Genomic DNA, 21,078 nt, shown 5'->3' on the forward strand with positions numbered 1-21,078 from the left:
ACTCAGGAAGCACATGGAGAGCAGTCTGGGGCATCAACAGCAGCTCAGGGCTCTCTGTAGCCCAAGGACCACAACTAGGAAAAGCGGAGCCTCAACATACCTGCTTCCCACACGGCCGCCAGGGGAGATCGCCACACACCACGCTGGCCCAAGCTTGCAACTTTACCAGCTGCGCAACACTCAACTCCCAGACGACACCTAGCTTCTTTGTGCCCATGGGTCCCAAGTGAAATGAATATGAAGATGGGGACCAGCCCAACCTGCCTGAGCAGGGGGCTCTGTGTTCAAAAGCAATCACAGTACTTGCCATCACCTGCTCTGTTTACGCATGGTCCTTGATTATTTGTAGGTAACACCTCCCTGGCTGAGCCCATCCTGTCAATCGAAGCAAAGCAACTCTGCAGGGGCTATGAATCTCACCCCTAAGTGACTAATGGCTCAGGAGAGTCACACTGAATGCATTCCCTGCATCGCACCGTGTAACCCTCACTGGGTTTCATTCTCTGTGGGGTGAAAGTAAATGCATTCCAGGGCAGTCACAAACATGCAGTTTCTGTGTATAGAGGGGTCTCTCCCTTCTACATAAAGTTGCTAAGGAACTAGTGCCAGCTACATGGTAGTAGACAAAGGAAGGGTGATTTGTGTACATGTTGCTGTAGTCCTTGAGCTCGTCTTTCAACCCTCTTCCCTGAAATCCACCCCTGGTTTAAGTAACAGAGAGAAAGCCGAGCTAGTCTGTATTCTATCAAAACACAAAAGCAGTCCAATAGCACTTTAAAGACTAACAAAATAATTTATTAGGTGATGAGCTTTCGTGGGACAGACCCACTTCTTCAGACCATAGCCATACCAGAACAGACTCAATATTTAAGGCACAGAGAACCAAAAACAGTAAACAGGGTTGACAAATCAGAAAAAAAATTAAGGTGAGCAAATCAGAGAGTAGAGGGGTAGAAGGCAGGTGGGGGGTCGGAGTCAAGAATTAGATTAAGCCAAGTATGCAAAAGAGCCCCTATAATGACCCAGAAAATTCACATCCTGGTTCAAACCACATGTTAATGTGTCAAATTTGAATACAAAAGAGTTCAGCAGCCTCTTGTTCCAAAGTAGTGTGAAAATTCCTCTTCAGTAACATGCAAACTCTTCAGTCATTAATAGGATGGCCCACTCCATTAAACCGCTGGCTGACCTGTTTGTAGATCAGGAGTGTTTTTATGTCTGTTTTGTGCCCATTAACTCTTTGGTCTGAAAGAATTTGAAGTCTGTCCAATATACAAAGCATCTGGGCATTGTTGGCACCTGATGGCATATATGATTTAGTTGAGAAACATGAGAATGTGCCTGTGATTCTGTGACTAACCTGGTTAGGTCCAGTGACAAAAGCTCACCTAGGTTTAAGGTTTGTGGATCCTGGCTGGAGCAGTTGGAGAACTGCTGTTTGGTACATCCCAAGGTCTCATTTGCATGCCCATTTTGACAGCGCTTGCACTACTGCGTGGTCTCCCACACTACACTCAGCTGTGGAAACGCCAGTGCCTAGGCTGTACATCTGCACTCTTCACAGAAACAATTCCAACTGGCCTCATTTCAGAAGTGCTCGGGGCTCTTGCTGAGTTAATGTCTTTTTGTTCACTGAGGCCAGCTCTATGCTATCGGAGAAAGTCAACCTAAGATACGCAACTCCAGCAACGAGAACAGCCTCCACCTACCTCACATCAAATTTCAGAAGCATCCCCATGTTGAGAGGTCTCCCCTCTTACTCCTCAGGGTTGGGGATGGGAGCAACCTCAGCAGTCAGCTGAGCAGGCCCTTACTAGACCTGTTAACTCAAACCCTGGAAGACCGATCAAGCTCTGGGTGACTGAAGACAAGCCCTCAGAAAGGCACATTACTAACAGCCCCTAACATAGGGCTCACACTCCCTGAGAGTCCTCTGAGGTCACAGGGGATCATGGATTGCTGGAGGCAGATCAGGCAAATCATCTGAAGGAGAAGGTGGAAGCTGCTGGTTCTCTTACACCTTTGGAAGTTTCTACTTCTACAGTCAACATCTAGAAGCAAGTATCAGAAGGGGAGCTGAGTTAGTCTGCATCTTTGACAACAAGAAGTCCTGTGGCACCTTATAAACCCTCCTCTGGAACCCCCACTCAAGCAGCTGATGAAGCGGGTATTTGCCCACAAAAAGCTTATGCTCCAAAATATCATCTGTTAGCCTTAAGGTGCCGCAGGACTTCTTGTTGATCTAGAAACAGCAATTCAGACCTTTCTCTTTTAGAAATGAGCTTTGTGGGGCTGGGAGCCAGCCCTAGGCCAGAGCAGGTAGCAAGTTACTGAATGAGATGGATAAATTGTCCAAGAAGGGCAGCTCGCTACCAGCTTTCCCATCCAGCTGACCAGGCCTTCTTCCGGCATGGCCGTAGCCATAACCATAGGAAGTACAGGGCTTCCTCAGCAGTTACCATCCTAAAACCTTCTGTTCTGAAGATTTCTACGAGCTGAGCAGAGGTGCCTCTTTTCAACTCCCTCTTGCCTGTACTTTTTCCTTTCTCTCCCTATGTTGACCCATGTTTGGAAGCTGCACAACATGCCGGCACTGACAGGAACCAGCGTCTACTGGCCCCCTGCAGCCTGTAGACCTGGCTCTGAACTTTCAACCAGGCAACAGGGGCAGAACAGCAGCCTCCACTCTATGCTAGAGCCACCCCAACTGCTGCTGAGCTGCATGCGCTGGGGGAGGGGTGCAAAGGCCAGTAGAGGCACAGCTATTGAACAGTCCCACACCTAGCTGGGGAGCATCAAAGCACCATCTGATGAGCAAAAGCAGAGCCCTGGTGGTGCTCCAGCTTCCCCACCACCCAGGGAAGGGCCTCCAAGCAGCTGCTGCTTCTCAGCAACGGGCCCCAGCTCTCCCTGTTTGCGAGCCTCCGCCAAGACAAGGACTGCAGAACCGGACAGCAAGAGCAGATCAGAAGCTGTCCAGCGCTTAGGCCTTCTGGCTGGATGTTTGCTTTTGAATGAGATAACACACTGCTCTGTATACTCGCAGTTGATAGGTACGACATACTGCTTATTGAACAATCCCTGCAGCTCACTCTCCTGTCCCAACTCACAGGAAGAGGGGAAATTGGTCCCATTTATGCACACACCAGGACAGTAACTATCCTAGTCTACAAAGCACCAAGTAACAAGGGCACTACTGCAGCAACAGCAGTCATCTGTGGGGAAGGCCCCCCCATCCAGGACAGCGGTGGCAGTCCCACCTCTGGTGTGGTTAGCAATTTCACACCCCAAAACATCACATTATGGAACTATACAGGTGCAGCCCCCAACACCCCTTTAGTAGTCTTTCAAGCACTGATAATAAATCCCAGGCAGCCCCCTGTACAGAGCATAGGCCTGGCTGGCCTAATCCAGGCTTTGTGGAACAAGTCAGCTTTTTGACAAAGAGCTGCCAAGCCTGTGACGCCCCACTGAACGTGACCCAGCAGGCAGCCCAGGCCGTGTTGACTTCACTGTTTACATCACAGTAGATTATAGCATGCAGGTGTTCCCCACCCACTTTGGTTTGGTTGTGGGGGTATTAACCCCCGAAGGAAGAGAAGACCAGCAGGATGTCATTGCTGCTCATACAATTCACAAAACAGGGACCTGCTGGTGGTAGAAGTAGCAACCTAGTCCCATTCCACCACTCAAACTGAATTATGCAGTAACATTGCAGGACCCATGATCACTGCGCTCCTTCAACAATACCAAAGCAACAAGAGGTCCTGGGGCACCCTCGAGACTAACATTTTGGAGCATAAGCTTTTGTGGGCAAAGACCCCCTTTGTGAGATAGGGGACTCATGCATCTGATGGAGCAGGTGTTTGCCCACAAAAGCTTATGCTCCAAAACATACTAGCCTAGAAGGTGCCCCAGGACTTCTTGTTGTTCTCAAAAAGGTACAGACCAACAGGACTATCTCAGTGATACTTAATACCAAAGCAGTTACGCTTGTACAGGAATGCCACCCAAGTAGCAAGCACTTTCCTTCTAATGAAGCTACAGCCACAGTGGCGAGTGCAAAGCTGTAAGAAACCGGATAAAGGTTACACGCTCCCTGCGCAAACCTCCTCTTACCAGAGATTACCTTGTGATCAGGAGTATACATAACCTGAAGTTTATCTGAGCCCATGAACAAGGGAGATCTGGCCTACCCCGAGGGCAATTCCAACACTTCCTGAGTTGCGTAAAGAAGCTCCTTAATTAAGTGTCAACAGGATCCTTGGCTAGCTTTAAAGTTAAAAGTCAAGACGGCCTAGGGCAGAGATATAGAAGCAAGAGGGAGAGCCAACTTTACCACATCTCTTGTGGAAGACAGGTTGCAACACCAATCCTTCCTGCCGGGTCACCACTACCACAAGCTGAAGAGCCAGGAAAGAAGCCTTGAGTCCTTGATTATGTCATATTTTTTATTTTTATAATAAACTTTTCACTTTATTTCAAGGAAGACAAAAATTGTGAGTGAGGCTGCAGAAACACCATTCTATGAGCACATGTGCCGATAGACCCAGGTCAGTAGGCCAAAGACCAAATCAGAAGAATCATTCCCCACACCAAGTAGCAAAAAAGGGTCTCTACCCAGGAGCTCCCATGCCTTCTGCTTCCCTCTTCTTCCTCATTGCATTAGAGCAAGAGCAGAGCTGTGAACAGGAGGTGGCCAGGCAGAAAAAGGTGGCCTTGGGTCAGGCTACTGATGGGATTCTGGGAAGACCACACATTGCTCCACCTGCCAAGGGAGCTGGCAGAGTGGGACAGTGGGTTAGAAGCTGCAGCATTTTTCTATACAGGTAGATGATGTAATTTAAAAAAAAAAACAACAAACAAAAAAAAAAACACAAAAACAACCACAACAGATTTAATTCAAAGCAAAAAAAAGTTAAGTGGTGGCTCCTCCTGCCAGGTCATCTCCCTCTATGACGACTTCACATGTTCTTTCTCCTGTTCAATGGCTGAAAGAGAAATGAAGTTTTGTTAGCCACTGCCTTAATGTTATCCCCCTTTGAGGGTTGGGATGATACTGCACAGCTGCTTTGTCTGCTGCTTGTATGGCTGTACTGAAAGGAGCCCTACATGGGGCTCTTTCTAGAGTCCAAGCCTTAGCAGTGGAATTAATACACAGCATGTTATAGGATAGGCCCATGGGGAACCCAGATCCTGGACAAGCTTTGAACCATCAGTTTGCAGAGTTTTGGCTATTTGTTTGCTCCCAATACATAAGGCCGCTAACAGCTGGTGCTGCAACAGGGCACAAAGGGTGTTATTCCTTACCGGAAGCTTGAAGACCCAGTTCTCATGGAGCGTGCCTGTTAGAGGACTATTGCTCTCCCCAGGGGTCAGCTTAGACTGATCACAGGAATTCTGTGCCTAAGGTGTTCCCCACCCCTAGTGTGTGGGTGAGGGGGAAGGGACAGAAAGGAGGCTGTGGTCCATCCCATTCTAGGGACAGGAAGGAGAAAGGTGATGTGACTTGTCTAGGCCAGTACCAGCTCCTTTCAGGTAACAGGCAGCGACCTGCAGCACTCACTATTACATACATCATTTCGAAAGACCTCTGACCCACACAATACAGTTACCTGAGCAAACATGCCCGAAGGACTTAAACAGCATGAGAGCCAGCACCAAGTAGGAGAGGGGTTCTGCTCGTACTGAAGATGACTGACTGCTTACCCCAGGCAGAGCAGTTGGTGTAATTCTAGCTCTTGGAGGCTTAGAGCCTATCTGCACTAAGGACTGTTTCTAGTGGAATATAAACTAGATCAAAATGCCTCAGTCTGCCAGATTCCTCAGAGATGAGATCAGCACAAGCACGTCGGCTCCCACTTGACACGCCTGCGCGGCCAGAACTGGAAGTTTTATCACAACAAACGCTAATGGAGAACCATCTTGCTAGCATGCCGGCCCAGGGACTGAGTGGTGCCCCCAGGCTTCACAACGGTTTCCTCTTCCCTTCTACCTGGATACCAGGGCACAAAACTAAAAGCTTCCGTTCAGTTTTTCTGCAAGCCAGAAGCACAGCCTGAAACAGTGAAGTAGACCCAGCTCGTAATGAAGACTTAACACTTCCAGCGGAGAACCTGGAACTTGGGACATGTCGTAAGGAAGCAAGATGATTAGGCATCCACTAAGCTCTCTTTGCATACACAGACAGAAACCACTTAAGTGGTCAGCTAGCCCTACCCGTTAGCGACAGGGGTGGGGGACACTCACTCTCCTTGGAAGGGAGGGTGTTCTTCTCCTCCGTGGCAGTCTTTTTCAGCTTCTTCTTGTCAAATTTCTCCACTTCCGAGAGGTCTGGTTTGTCACACATTGTAGCTGAACAATTAAGACACAGCTGTTACTGCCAACCCTGGCAGGGAAATGCCCAGGCACCATGCACGAAATCACGGCCCCTTTGGTGGGAGGGGTCCTGGCAGGGTGACCTCCCCCCCCCCCCAACCACTGACTGGGGCCAGGTAAGCGCTGGGGCTTTAGCTGCGACTTCCAGCACTAAGGGACAAGTGTCACTGTGGGGCTCCCTGCGCTGGGAACAGCCCAGCAGGGAGTCACTTGAACGGGAGCGGATTAGCCCAAGAGAGACAGCCCAGGAGCGCTGGAAGACCCAGCGCCCAGAGCAGCCGGGCGCTCCACCCTCCCCTCGGCCCCGCAGCCTTCCAGCCCCTCTCGCGCTCCAGCCGGGTGGCCCCGCTCCCCGGGTGCCAGGCCGGAGCGCTTCCCCTGCAGCAGGGCCGAGCCAGCCCAGCGCCCAGCAGAGACCCCAGAGCCGCCGGGGGGCAGAGCGCGCAGCTACCTCCCGCCGCAGCCGGACACACCCCGACGCACGGCGGGCGGGCCCCGGACTGCGGAGCCGCAGGACAATGGGGGAGATAAGAGCAGCGCTGGGAGGGGCCGAGATCCGCCCCCACTCCCCATCGCCGATCCCAGAAGAGGTGGCGCTGCCTCAGCCCCCGCCTCCGGGCGGCCGCTCCCAGCCCTAAAGGCTTCGCCCATGGCGGGTTTGCGCGGTTCTGCTCAGCCCTGCCGCCCGCAGCAGCTCCTAGGGCGCCTGCCCGCCGGGCCCCGGACTCTGCCGCCGAAACCGCCTCGAGACCCCCGTTCCCCCCGCCCCAGGGCTCCCCGCGCACGCAACAGGCGGGAACCCCCAGTCCCCGGCGGAGCTCCCCGCCCCAGGGCTCCCCGCGCACGCAACAGGGCGCGACCCCCAGTCCCCGGCGGAGCTCCCCGCCCCAGGGCTCCCCGCGCACGCAACAGGGCGCGACCCCCAGTCCCCGGCGGAGCTCCCCGCCCCAGGGTCCCCGCGCATGCAACGTAAGGCGACGCATCCCCTTCCCGTGCCCCCCGCAGCGGGTAACGCGTGCTGCAGGCGGCGGGCACACCCCATACCTGCAGTGCCGGCTGCTGCGCTCCCAAACTGAAATCACTCCTATAGTTCTCTCTGCCAGCGCTCCCGCGTGGGGCGACTCCTTATATAGCACGGCTGCCACCCGCCCCTGCCTCCCATTGGCTACTCGCCCTGCCCGCCGCTCGGCATGCTGGGAAGCGTAGTTGGTCCTCGGGGCTCTCCTTTGGCCGCGCAGCGCCACAGAACTACAACCCCCAGTGTGCACCGGGCGACGGGGAGGGTAAAGCGCCCCTGCCCCCACCAGCCGAAGGAATGGGGTGGGCGGTGCAGCGGGGAGGCGGAGGCGGCTCCGGCTCTGGGGTGGACGAGCGCCCGCCGCCCCCGCCCTCCGCCGGCTGCACAATGGCTGGCGCTCCCCACGTGGGAGCCTGGTGCCAGGCGATGTGATGCGCGTCCGACAGACACGCCGCTGCTCCTGCCGCGGGGGGACAGAGCCAGGCTGCAGCCCCCGAAGCGGGACCCGGCTCCCTCTGCGCGGGGGCTGGCGGGGCCGTCTGGGCGCGCAGACGGGCGTATGCGCAGAGCTAGACACACACACACAAAGCGGCGCTCCCGCGCCCCCGCCTGGCCCTGGGCGCCAGGTGTGGCAGAGGCTGCGCTTCGGGCGCGGAATGGGCTGGGCTGGGCTGGGCTGCGGGAGCCCTGCGGCGCTGGCCTTTCCAGCAGAACAAACACTGTGCTGCAGGCGGGTCAGCGCTGCAGGGGAAGCTGCGAAATTCCAGCGGCCTGGGTTGTGCAGCTCAAGTCAAAGGACCTGGACTCTGTCTTCGGCGCCATCGCTGCTCAGGGAGGTGGATGGGATCCTGCACTCCCCTCGACTTCCCTTACTCCTAACAGGGCAGAGGACTGGGGTTCACAGGGCGCCCTTTAAATTCGACGTGCCACATCCCCACCACGTGTGCTCCATCGAATTCTGGACGATCGACGGTGGCAGGGTCGATCTGCCCTGAATCGTAGATGTACCCAAGACAGGCCCCTTTTACGCTGCGTCGGCCTGTTTGTGGCTGGCATGTGAAGCCTGCGGGCGTGGGGGGCACTAGGCCATACAGCTCAGGTCAAATCTACATGAGACGGAAAAGTCGATCTAAGATACGCAGTTCCAGTGATGACAATTGCATAGAAGGGAGGTGCCCTCGCTTGACTTTTCTGGCCGTGTGCACAGAGGGAGGTCAGTGGGAGAAGCTCACCTGTTGACCGCCCTCAGTCCTCATGAGAACACCCCACTGGGGGAGCCCTGATGGTTCGATTTAGCCTGCCGAGTGGGGATGTGCTAAATTGAACCCCAGATCGACACTGAAGCGGTCCATCTTCCAGTAAGCGTGTAGCCGTACCCTCAATGTAGCATGACCACACTGGCTGGCCTTTTGGGGTGCCAGGAATGAGCTAAATAACACTGGCCAGCAAGCTTTGGAGGCAGAAGCCCTGCAGCCAGGTATTAGCTAAGGACAGGAGGGCTGGGCTCCTCAGGTGAAACTCACAAGCCTCTTGCCCAATGTGGGAGGGAAAGAGCTCTGTGTTAGTATTGGGATTCAGGTTTTCACTGTGCTGGAGCGTGGAATAACAGGCAGATTTTTACAAACCAGAGGTCATCTTGATCCTGGAGCATGGCAGCAAGAACTCCTCTGAGGAGGACCAGGAAAGGGGCGTGCCTGGCTGGAAGCGGACAAAGACTGTTTTTACGCACTTCCCAACAGCACCATCTAGTGGCTGACACAAAGACATGGGGCTGTGTATCCCCGGAGTAACCCCACTGACGTCAGCTGAGTTACGTGGGGGAGGAATTTGGTCTGCAAATGGAAGGGGAACTGTAAAAGACATCTCTGCTTTTAAAAAGTATAAACCACCTTGAAGGGTATTCGCACAGAGTGCCAGTCGAAGCTGCATTTAATCTCTGCCGTTCGGTTTTGGTGTAAAAGAGATGGCTGATGTGGTGCAGAGGTTTCCACTGAGCTACAAGTGTGGCCAGCTGCATATTGACCACCTTACAGTTCTAAGGTGCCTATAATCTAGCTCGGAGCGGATATTAGTCACCACCTTTGTGGCAGCCTGTCCCTACAGCAGTTCCTATAGACAGATTTTGCCATTTCCATCCTTGTTGGCAGCCTTTTCCAGCTGTCTTCTGACAGTGTGAATGATGCACTTGTATTGTGTATGCAGAATATTTATAGCGCATGCACTTAGCTTAGCACTTCCAAGAATTCCCGTTTTCTAGACTCAGTGGTTCCTCCACTCTCAGCCTTCGGTCTGTGAACTGTAGTTATCATCCTTCCTTTTATATTTTGATACGTACCGCTTAAGGTGTGGAGCCCACACTTGCATGTTATATATTCCAGGCACAGGCACGTCCCCGGCAGTTGATGATGGGACCACTGCCCCCCTCGCTTTCCATCCTTGGCAGCTGAGTGTTGCAGTGACCCTTCTGATGCTGCGTAACTAAGCTCCTGGATGATAGGATCAGCTGGAAGCTAGGCTCCGGGCCTGGAGATGAGGCATGGATATCAGCCAAGTCACTTACGTTCACGCTTCTGAATTCCGGGAAGAGATCTGAACAATCAAGAAGCCATTTTGTGTGGAACCTTCAAGGCTTCTCAGACACACAAAACTTGTAATTTTCACACACGGAACTAAAGACCCTTTAAGTGGTCGTTAACAATGGCGGACAATTGCCCTGTGTCTTGCCTCTGGGAGGTACAGGGTAAATGCCCATCTTTCACGCCTGATGCTGCTATCTGTTGGTTAATGGCTCCTGGGGATGGCTCAGTGGTCTAAGCATCTGTGTTTAAACGTCTATGGTCTGATTTTCAATAGTGCTGAGCTCCTGTTGAAATCACCAGCAGCTGTGGCTGCAGGACACCACTGAAAAATGAGACCATTTAAGTCCTTACCTTCTTCCAAGGTAAATTACGTGCTATGCTGTTTACCCAATGGAGATCTTTAGGATAAGAAGTTAAGAACAGAGGGACAGTCTGCTGTGGATTGGCACAAAAGAGCAGGGCTGCCCAGCACCAACATTTCCCTCCTCCCAGCTGCTGTGCCATATATAATATGCTGCTTGCCATGCTCCAGCCCAGAAGGGGCTGCATTTACGTCACGCTGCATGTGTAGTTTGCAAACTATGGTGCTATTCTTAGGGAAAGCAGCCCCTTTAAAAATGCCAGTTTTCTTCTTCTAATTGAACAGCTCTGTTCTTTCTTCTGAAAAAGTCAAGACGGCCTAGGGCAGAGATATAGTAGCAAGAGGGAGAGCCAACTTTACCACATCTCTTGTGGAAGACAGGTTGCAGCACCAATCCTTCCTGCCAGGTGACCACTACCACAAGCTGAAGAGCCAGGAAAGAAGCCTTGAGTCCTTGATTATGTCATATTTTTTATTTTTATAATAAACTTTTCACTTTATTTCAAGGAAGACAAAAATTGTGAGTGAGGCTGCAGAAACACCATTCTGTGAGCACATTCTGAAATAAATCTGAAATCTCAATAAATCTTCTGAAATCCCAATAAATGCCTCAAAAAGCCACCTCCTGGGCTGACAACAAACCAAACAGAAATCCCGCCCAGCATGTGAGTGTGCTCTCATAAAGGGCAGAGGAGAGCAGCTAGGCCATGGGTGACATCATCACCCAATGCTTCTCAGAGACTCTGCTGTTAGGGTTCTTTCCTGGCACAGTCCCCGTTTAGAAGGAGGCTGTTTGGGAAAGGAAGGAGTACCAGATTTGTGCATTGGTAGGAGTGCTGGGTGGTGTGACAGATGCTTCAACAACCTGCCAGGCTGTGGGCAGATTTGATTTTTACAGGAGTCCGTTACTGCCACAGCTTTTCTGGGATTGATTTAGCGCTAAAAAGGAAAAGCTTCCTCTGAAATAGCTGGTAAATAGATAGGGCTGATTGAAACTCTCTGACTTAAGCTGCAGAGACCAAAAAATGCAAGATTTTCAGGGGGATAAGCCCAACAAAATCCTGTGAAGAGTCCTGAGCACGTAGATCATATAAGAAGGACCCTTAGGAGAAAGCAGGGCACGACCTGTATGAATGTAAGAGGTTGTCAAATTCACCCAGAGGAGAGCTCTGTATTCCACATTTAAATGGGTAGAGGGTGTAAATTTGAGATATCTTACTGCCTCCCTCTACAGCAGATTGTCTGCTGATGTCGGAGGGAGATTTTCATAAAGCTCAGGAGGAGGGGATGGTCTATATGGAGGCATTAAATTGTTCAGTATGATTTATCCAGGTCCTTGCCCTCTGGGAGGCCATTGTTACTTCTGCCTCTTGTCTCTTTCCCCTTTCCCTCTCCTGGCGGGGTCAGGCTCCTCTGGTCTGCCTTCTGCATTGCCTTTCTGGCAGCAATTGCCACGTCCTACCTGTCAGACATGCCACTCCCACCCTGTCTTCCAGTGCTGGCCCCCTAAAACAACTAGCAGTGGAATGGTTACCATTGACACTGACATGGTCCCTTGGGCTTAGAGCTGACTCCCCAGTAAGGATGAGATGAGGCCAACATGCCATCCCCTCTGAGGCATTGTTTTAGGCTGTCTTCAGACTCAGGCAAATAACCTGTCCCCGCTCTACCCTCAGGTCACATTTCAAAGGGTCTCACTGTAGCCAGGATGACTAGTAACTCACTTTATTTTTCCAATGGACGCTTAGAAGTTCCACAACCTGAGTATGTCAAGTAGGCCCCGTAAATGAGCACAGGAGTCACATGCAGCTCCCACCAAGTGTTGGCTGGAGGGCAAAAGGCACCAGTTCATTAGCTTATAAAGGTTTTAATCCCAAACCATGGGCAGCCCCAGCTACAAGTCAGCACTCCTCCACTGTGGACAACTGGCCCTTATCCGGAGATGAATCACACCATGTTTTTCTTTCAGTGTCTTCAGTCAGTCAGTCACTTGTGGTGCCGATAAGTGGCAGTGATCCAGCCAGGAGGGCACCTGGAATTCCATTAGGCATCTTATTTAGAAAAAACAAGTGCACTAATACAGAAGCAGTGTTATGTCATGTTATTCCTGCCATGAGGGCAGGGGGCTGGACTCGATGGCCTCTCGAGGTCCCTTCCAGTCCTACTCTTCTATGAGTCTATGTCATTGCAGGTGAAAAATGAAACATTTACTAAACCCATCGAGTGTAGGGAACAAGCCACAGGTCATCTCATGAACTACACAGGAACCTAGCAGGAAGTCAGACAGTGACCAAAACAGACACACCAAATACTGAATCGTGTCTCCTCCATCCTGTTGTTGCTACAGTTGCTAAGTATCTCACTGACATGTGTGACTCTGGTGCAGACCCTCACGTATATGAAGGTGCCTGACTCTCACTGGGAATTAGGCACTTAAACACCTTTGAGGACCAGGGCCATGCTGCTTTCCGGAGAGGAATAAAGACCATGGTAATAGGCCCCTAAGATACATTTGCCACAGACTTGAGTGGAGTCGTAACTGCTTACAGGAGCTGCATCTGGCCTAGAGGATCTTGGACTGAGTCAGGCTAACAGAACAATTAATCTGACATTGTATTACACCCCTGAGCTGAAGGAGTTCTCGTGTATCATCTCTTGTCTTCAGGGCACATTGTGCTCTCCTGTGAGCTCATATCCAACTTCCAGTGCCACAGCAGGGCACAGCCTCCTGCTGTCACTCAGACAATGCGCCCACAGGTTGTACAGGAGTGATGTCAGGATGGAAGACAGCATAGGAGAAACCTCAGAGAGGCAGAGAAATAACTCGATGGCATCTGGCTGGAACCTCTCAGAGAGGAAGGGGTGGAACTGCTGCAGGGACCCCATGCTCCTTGCAGCAAGGCCAGGGAGTCATCAGTGCTGTCTGGTCATGACTGTCAGAGTCTGTGACAGACTGAACAGCATCATGGGCACACATTGGCAGACAGCAGAGGCAGGTCACCCTCCACATACAGCAGGGACAGTTGTGGGCCAAGCCTAGCTTTGAATTGTGGAAGGATGCTTGGAGGATCATGGAAGGGTTCCAAAACTTGGCTGTGACCATAATCTTCCCCCACTCCCAGCCTTCTCTGTAACTACTTGAATGGAGAATGAAAAACACACTTGGCCTGAAACCTTTGTCCCCAAATTCCTATTCCCTACCACTGAGGCAGGAGTCTAAATGGCCACTACCAGAGAGATCAGCCTTCAAGTCCTGAATCTCTGCTTCAAGCTTCAGGTCAGCCCAGTAGAAGGCAGGCTCCTTCAAGCAGCTCCCCAAGGTTCTGCCTTTGTGAGCGGGCAAACCTAGACTGCATGGTCTAGCTTCAGTCACCTCAGCACTGAGTGGCCCAGGGCCACAAGAACAGAATTCAGCTTCAGGGGTTAGCTCAGATGTGTGTGTAAGGAGATGTGAACGTGCAGTAGTAGACATCTTTGAGGAGGACCAGTGCATGGTTCAGCTATAGCTCGCAATAGTATGTGAACAGGGCAGTTCTCTGACACTGTCCACCCATGCTCTTAAAGCACTTTGTATGGGGAAAATACTATTATCCTCCTTTTTAAGGATCAGATACAAGACAGTAGATGTCTTTACGGAGTCCCAGTGGCATAGCTAGGAAGAGAACCTTGCGCGCCTGACTCTCCTTCCCCTGCTTACACTGTTAGAGCTAAACATAAGATCAGATCAGCCACTAGCAGGCCAAATTTGGCTCTCACCATTTGGCCACAGAACACAAAATTCTGGATTATTACAAGGCTGTTAAAAACCGACCCAGCAACTTTCCGATTGGTTAAGTAGTTCCCCCCGCCCCCCACAAAAAGTTGCTCCTTGGTTTTGAAAGTAGGGCCTCTGAACCTTTGACCTGTAGGCTAGAGGTTAAGCTCCTGCGCTAAAGTTTTATTGACTGAGCTTCAGGGCCTCCTGGTAAACAAGTGAGATCCCACGAAGAGCCCTCAGGGCCCTAAGACACAGCAGCAGAAAGGCTCGGGCCAGTGACTCTCTGGCTTTTCCCTCATGGTGCTTAAGACTTCTCTGCAGCATCCTCTTTCAGGAAGTCATGGATGGCAGTGGTGAGGCCCCATGTCAGGCAGGACCTGAGGACCAGAAGGGAGCCGCCCCGGTAGAGAACAGTCAGCTTCCTTCCATGCAACTCCCAGACAGACCACACTGACTCCCGCAGGTTGAGGAGATCCCTCCCCACCACTTGCGACTGCATGTTGGCAATGACGACGCTCAGCGGGTACAGCACCAGGCAAGTCACCGTCCCATTAACACTGCCAGACACCAGGGCAGGGAGCCAGCTAGGCAAGCCTCTGGCAGCCAAGCTGTCACGGAGGGGATCCTTAAAGGAGAAGTAGAGCGCGCTACCCAGGCTGTTCCGCAGCAGGACGGGACTGAGGCCACGGTAGTAGCCTACAACCAGCCTTTCCTTCAGACCGTAGGAGTTGAATTCCTGAAGGATGCTGCAGGCGTTTGGGAACCTGGCATCTTTCCGTCCATCCTGCAGGACATTCTGGACCCGCTCGAAGGGGTTCAGGACTAAGGCCTCCACTGAGCCAGACAGGAATCCTGCTGTCCATCGCTGCCCCAGCGTGCACGGCTCGGAAGGGTTGCTGGTGAGCAGATGGAGCAAGCTGTCATGGGTGCCAAACAAGAGAGTTCCCTGGAGTGTTTTTGACAAGAGCGGTGGGAGGACGCCCCGGTAGAAGCGGCGGATGCCCTCATGGCGCAGCTGCTGAATGGCCTCCTGGATGGAGAAGGCATGGATCTGCTGGCGGAAGATGGTCTTGTAGATGGGAAAGGTCACGAGGGTGGAAAGGAAGCTGGCAATGGCCCCTACATTGTAACTCCTGGAGCTCCATCTTCTCTCTTCCTCCTCCCTCCTCTCAGAGCCTCCATGCTGTAGCCTGGCCTTCTCCCCCATTCCAAGGCCTCCGTGAGCCACTAGGATCGGGTAGAGAAAACCTGTAAGAGTCAGCTATGAGGCAAGGGACTTGGTCATTCGCCAACTGGATGGAAAGGTGCATTACTGCCTGGCTGACTAATTTGCTCCTACCCGGAACTCTCACAAACTGACCCCAGGCCGCATTAGAAGACTGACTGCCCTGTCCCTTGGTCAGCGGGAGGATGATTTTCTGCCTTGCCTCTATCACCTACCCTGTCTTTGCCCAGCACTCTAACACGACAGCCCCATTTTATCCCTCCTCTCCTGGAGGATGAGTCCTAACGTTTCCATCGATGGAGTCCCCTTGTCCCTAACGTTGGGGGCAAACCTTTTGTATGGTCTGTCCTGGCAGATCTGCCTCATAGCAGCAGCCTGGAGTGCTGGCACACACTTTTTGCTGCTTTCCCTTGTGTCTCTGTTACTAGCACTTACTTAATAAGCAGCTGGAGTTAATCATGCCCAAGAGACACATCAGTCCAATGGACTTTTTTTGCACAAGTCTGGTATCTTATGTAGCCTGGTAAGATTTCGCAGTGTCTACCCCAGATTACCACCGCTCCTATACCAGCTTTGTGAGGCTGCCTAGAATCACCACCATCCAAACAGACAGGCTGAGCTCAGCCGTTTGCCCTGATGGAGCGCTGTGTCTGGCTGAAGTCTGCGCCAGCAGAGGGAAGGCAAGGCTGGGGTCTCCACCGAGCTGGGGAGTGTACCTTCACATCCCAGGGCACAGTCCCTGTGCTCTAGAAGCTCAGCATGCCATCCGCCTGGAGCTAACCCAAGCATCTAAGGCCTCAGCCAAGGCCCAGTGAGGCCTGGTGGAACTTTTCCTTGCACTTCAGTAGGATTTGGATCAGGCCTATAATTCTCTGCCTGTGGGATGGTGCTCATTAGCTTGTGGGGAGCAGATCGGCAGATCTCAGAGTGGCTGTGGATGGCTCATGGCAGAATCACCGTGGTTCCATGGCACAGGGCGTGGGGAACAGGCACTGGGGGTCAGATCTCCTTGCAGAGCAGCACCTGGTGACCTCCTCCTGAGCACTCCAGGGACAAGACAAACTCCCCTTCAGCCCATCGGCCTTGGTGCATTGCTGCTTCTCACACAGTAACTGGTGTAAAGTGGGGGTTTACCCCATTGTTTCTTTATACACCTGCCCCAAATCTGCCTGTTTCTGCCTGTCTCCTCCTACTTAGACTGGAAGCTCTTTGAGGCAGGGACTGTCTTTTCATTCTGGCCAGCAGCTGGTACCAAGGGTAGGGCCCTGCAAATTCGTAGATCTCTGTGGCTCATTTTGTGGATACAAGTACCAGTTTTGCCTCTAGAACAGGGATGGTCAAACCATGGCCTCTCCGAGCCATTAAATGCAGCTGCTCCTCAGAGCCATCTGCCAGGAATGCCACCCACCACTCCATGGATGTGCCTCACTGCTTGGTGGGAGACATGCGTGGCAACAGCAGCAGCTCTGGTAAATTGCTGGCAGCAAGTTAGAGCAGGGAGGGACTGGCAGAGCCTGGCTCTGGGGTGGTGGGGAGGGGAGGCTCTGAGCCCCAAATTATGTATTTATTTTTATCAGTCTCGATAGATATCTCCGTAAGTGTATATGTAGATGAATACATAGCTGTGCCCTCCATCTGTGGCTCTTCATCCCTAACTGTTTGGCCACCCCTGCTCTCAAACCTGCCACATTTGCAGATATCGGCTTTATCCGATCAGATTGTCTATGGATGCAGATATGAATTCTGGGCCCCTGCAGGGCCTGCAATGAGTCCCGTTTCCTGCCTGAGGGTCCCAAGTGCTATTGCAATATAAACAAGGACAGGAAGCTCTTAAAGGCAATTTAAAAAATTGCCTCAGGCAGCAGCCATCAGAACTGATTTCACATCTAAGATGACACTAGATACAATGAGTTCAGCATCAGGGGCCCAATTCATCTCTGCTGCAGCTCTGTAGATATCAATGGCGGTTCCCTCAGGGTAGAATTTGGCTCAATGCAAACATCCTTTTTCTGGCAGGGTGTGAAGCCTTGAAGGTCCTGACCAAAAACTTTTGGTGGTAATCACTTCCTCTTATCTTCTGAGAGCACAGCTAGAAGCTTCCTGTAACAAAGTGGTGAGTTTTCCACTCCACTCTCACCCAGAGCTACTTGCATACCCTGAGCTGGGAAGTTGCTCTGTATGGCAGCTGGGAACAAGCTTATTGAAACAGAACTCCCTTTCCCCTCAAAGAACTCTACCAACTTCTCCTCCCTGCCGCCTTACCCCTGTGTATATCCTTTCTCTCTTGGCCACGTTCCGAGAGACCAAGACCCCCGGAGAGGTGCTCCCAGCCCAGAGCATCTGCTTTCACGAGTCCCTGCCAAAATGGCATCTTTGTACTCAACAGCCTCTGCTGGTGGGAATGGCCTGAGCCCCCTTGGCTCCCATTAGGGAGAAAACCAAAACCTGACAGCTAGCCACTCCAGTGGCAGGTAGGAAACTCGGTGAGCTCAGCCCCATGGGCTGGGCTCTTCCCTGCTGCAGCTTTGCTGAAGTCAATGGCAGTCGCCCCAGGGAGAGAGTTGGCTGAGAGCGAAGCCTCCAGCAAGGGGAGAGGGAAATAATAAATAAATCCTCACTAATATGGCTCCCACTTGAGAAGCAGAAATAAAAGATATTCACCTCCCTACCTTCAAGCTGTACCCCAGGGCCCAGGAGGACTGGGACTAGCAGATTTTGGGGGTGTGAGGTCTGGACAGGAAGTAGGGTGTAAGAGCAGGCTGAGAGTGAGGGTGTAGTGCCTGCACAGGACGTAGGGTGCAGGAGTGAGCTTGTGGTGAGGGGTCTGGGTGTGGGGAGGTGCATAGCCCAGAAGCAGGTGCAGGACCAGGGAGGGGATGGGGGTTCTGGGCAGGTGGGAGCGTGTGGAGGGACACTAGGGTGGGGTGCAGGAGCTGGGGATACAGCCATTGGTGGTTCTGCACCCCATGTGCGGATAACAATTTTGTAGTGGGAACTGTTCCTCCCCAGGATTATTCACCCATCCTGCTCAGGAGACACAGTGGTGCCATAAGCTGGGCAGTGGGCAGATACCACAGTGACATTCCTAGGCGCTGCTCCTGCAAAGACCTGCTCAACCTCACACCCCCTCAGCCAGGTTCGCTAAAGGCAGGAGCAGCCCGTCAGGACAGGCGTGCTCGGCAGCACCACAGGGTGACAATGGGAGCACACAGCTCTCAGAGGATACCCTTCTGACTGCACCTTCTTCAGGCCAGGGCCCATTTTTCCTCCCATCCACTCTCAGCCTGCGGCTCAGCCACCTCCTTGTGGAAACGTAGTACAACCAAAGCCAAACTCCTGATCTTCCCTCCCAGTCCACCTCCCCTGCTGACTCTGTTATGGATCTCCCCTACCCTCTCCCTTGGCCTGGGCTCTCCTCCCTTTCCCTATACATCTTGGTCCTGTCCAATCCTGCTGCTTTCTCCTTGTTCGTCTCACCTACCGTACTACACACACGCAGGTCTCCTGCTCTTCAGCTCATACAAAATACAGCTCACCTCCTTGGTTTGGCTTCCAAATCCTTCCCTCAGGGCCCCACCCTTAACCCCTTCCCTCCACGCAACTGCTAATGGATCCAAGTGAAACTTATTTTCACCATCCACTTGCATAACCAGGCCAAGCTTCAGGTTGCCCCTGTGATCTGCTCACTGTTTGTCTGCTTCTTGCGCGTGGAGCAAATGTCGCCAACTGGAGAGGGACTTTTAGTGGCTATTGGAGACATCTGTACTGGCCTGCTGATAGGGGCCGGGCAGGCAAAGGGGCCCAGAGCGCTGCTGCAGGGAGAAAGTGGGGGCAGTGCCCCTGTGCAAGGGGGAGCTGAGGGCTGAATGCTACAGACCCAGCCCCTTCTGGGGTGCAGAGCTGGGCCCCCCTCCAACTTCTCCCAGGGCCCCCAGAGCCTTTCAATGCTGTTGCATCTATACCTTTCATAAGGGCACATGGGTATGGGGCAACCAAGCATCCTGAACTTTTCCTAAGGCCCATACTTGTCCACAGTTAAGTCCCTTGTCAACCCCCATGCCTGCTTTGCAGCCCATGGGGAATCTTAATGTGTATATGAAGTCCTTGGGTTGTTTTACAGTCCTTGCTGGTATCAATCTTTAAACCATGAACTCCTCAGACCAGGGATGGCCCCTTCTCTAGTGTCTAGAGAACACTAGCACCTCACCCCTTCTGCCTCCAGTGCCCTCACCACCATTCTTGTCAGGGAGCAGGGTAAGGGCCTGGGAGGGCTGGCTGTGCCCTGCCCAGTGCTCCTTCTGCCTGCAGGATTGAAATATGGGGCTGGGGGGGTTTCCCCTACTCCCTAGCAGGTGTGCAAGGCAGGGCCTGCCCCTGTGACCTGACCCCATTGCCCAGCAGGCAAAGTACATCAGGGCCCACGGTGCCAATTTTTTCAAGGCCCCCGCCAGTTAGATGGGTCTCCTGGGCATGGGCCCCATTGGCTAGTGTACCACCGACTCCCATAAACAATGAATAAAAATGGGTGTTGACACTGCTTAGCCCTCAAATAATATCAGCCGAGGCTGTAGTCTGTGACGACGCAGAGAGCAAGTAGATTTTGACTGGAGGTATAAGTGGACTCCAATCCCAAATGGCTGGACCACAAGGTGGCAGGGAAATAGACACGTTATATATAAACAGAGGAACACAGATCTGGACTCAACTACACAATGAATATGGTCCTCATACACTGCTGTCCTCATCTTGCCTTTTCAGAGGCTCTCAGGAGTTTGCGGGAGAGCAGGGGAGCCTAGACTTTTGTTGGTAGTGAATAAAAGCTCTCCATACCCCGCTTTTTGTTCTGGATTAAATAAATTCCAGTATTCAGCAAGGCCAGCTGCAGCAATCCTGACTCTCTCTTACAGATCCAGAGTGGCTGGATAGGAAACCGTTAAGCTACTCGTGACCAAATAAAATTATCCACATGAAGCAAGTATCAAAGGCTGGGGAGAGGTCGTGTTTCCTTTCCTCTAGGAAGTTCCTCTATTCTAGCCTGACTGCTGCACAAAAGGCTTGATTTGGGGGCAGGAAAGCATAAAAACGCCCTCATAATTTTATGCACTAAATCATCAACAGAAGAATACTCCAATCAAAAAACAAGGTCTAATGGGGTTCATTTAGGACCATCCTTGGGAGGTTTGTATTAAATAAAGAGGGTCAGAGGGGACTTATGTGTTTTAACAAATGAAAAAGGAAAACATACATCACAAAACCAAGGGGAGGAGGCAGACCCCCTCCCCCTTTAGAAATACTGTACCAATGTTTTACCTTGTTTTATCCTCCAGCTGCTCCTGCTTTCCACACACAATGCTATTCCCACTCCCTCTCCCTCTCTTCATTCTTTGCAGATGGTGAATGAGCTTTATCTTACGGCAGATCATTTGCCGCCCCTGAGAAACAGAGAACTGGGTTATCACATCCTTTGGGCACAGAGATACCGCCCTGCCACAATCTCATTGGTTGCCTCTACTGCTGCTCAGGAACATAACAGCAGCATTAGTGAGGGACAGGCACATTACAGCACCTCTGCTAGGCTGTTTTATGGACCAAGGCATCAGCAAGAATAGCTGCAGGATCGCAGCGAGTTAAGGATTCTGGAGCACAGATGGTCAATGGCTGCTCAGGGGTGGGGTCAGGCAGCTGCATGGAAACCATCTTACCTTCATTGTAAGGCATTTCTTCAGGCTCAGGGCTTCAGGAACCCAGCACTACCCTCCG

At 52.3% G+C, this 21,078-nt stretch overlaps 2 protein-coding genes across 3 annotated transcripts; both read right to left on the reverse strand.

The window, feature by feature from the left end:
• Positions 1–4,437: 4,437 nt before the first annotated feature.
• Positions 4,438–7,516, reverse strand: LOC142020085 (thymosin beta-15A homolog). 2 transcript variants are annotated; one of them, XM_075007687.1, is made up of 3 exons: positions 7,423–7,516; positions 6,250–6,354; positions 4,438–4,991 (listed from the first exon to the last, which is right to left on the reverse strand). In XM_075007687.1, exons 2-3 carry the CDS (start codon positions 6,347–6,349, stop codon positions 4,954–4,956), a joined length of 138 nt encoding a protein of 45 aa, XP_074863788.1. In that variant the 5' UTR covers positions 6,350–6,354; positions 7,423–7,516; the 3' UTR covers positions 4,438–4,953. The 2 variants fall into 2 exon arrangements, with proteins under 2 accessions (XP_074863788.1, XP_074863789.1); XM_075007688.1 differs by lacking the exon at positions 7,423–7,516 and adding an exon at positions 6,830–6,864.
• A 6,800-nt stretch (positions 7,517–14,316) lies between these two features.
• On the reverse strand, positions 14,317–20,753 carry SLC25A53 (solute carrier family 25 member 53). The gene is made up of 2 exons (XM_075008099.1): positions 20,629–20,753; positions 14,317–15,320 (listed from the first exon to the last, which is right to left on the reverse strand). Exon 2 carries the CDS (start codon positions 15,298–15,300, stop codon positions 14,398–14,400), a length of 903 nt encoding a protein of 300 aa, XP_074864200.1. The 5' UTR covers positions 15,301–15,320; positions 20,629–20,753; the 3' UTR covers positions 14,317–14,397.
• Positions 20,754–21,078: the final 325 nt, after the last annotated feature.

This window comes from Carettochelys insculpta, chromosome 13 (genome assembly GCF_033958435.1).
Source record: "Carettochelys insculpta isolate YL-2023 chromosome 13, ASM3395843v1, whole genome shotgun sequence".
NCBI classification, from domain to species: Eukaryota; Metazoa; Chordata; order Testudines; family Carettochelyidae; genus Carettochelys; species Carettochelys insculpta.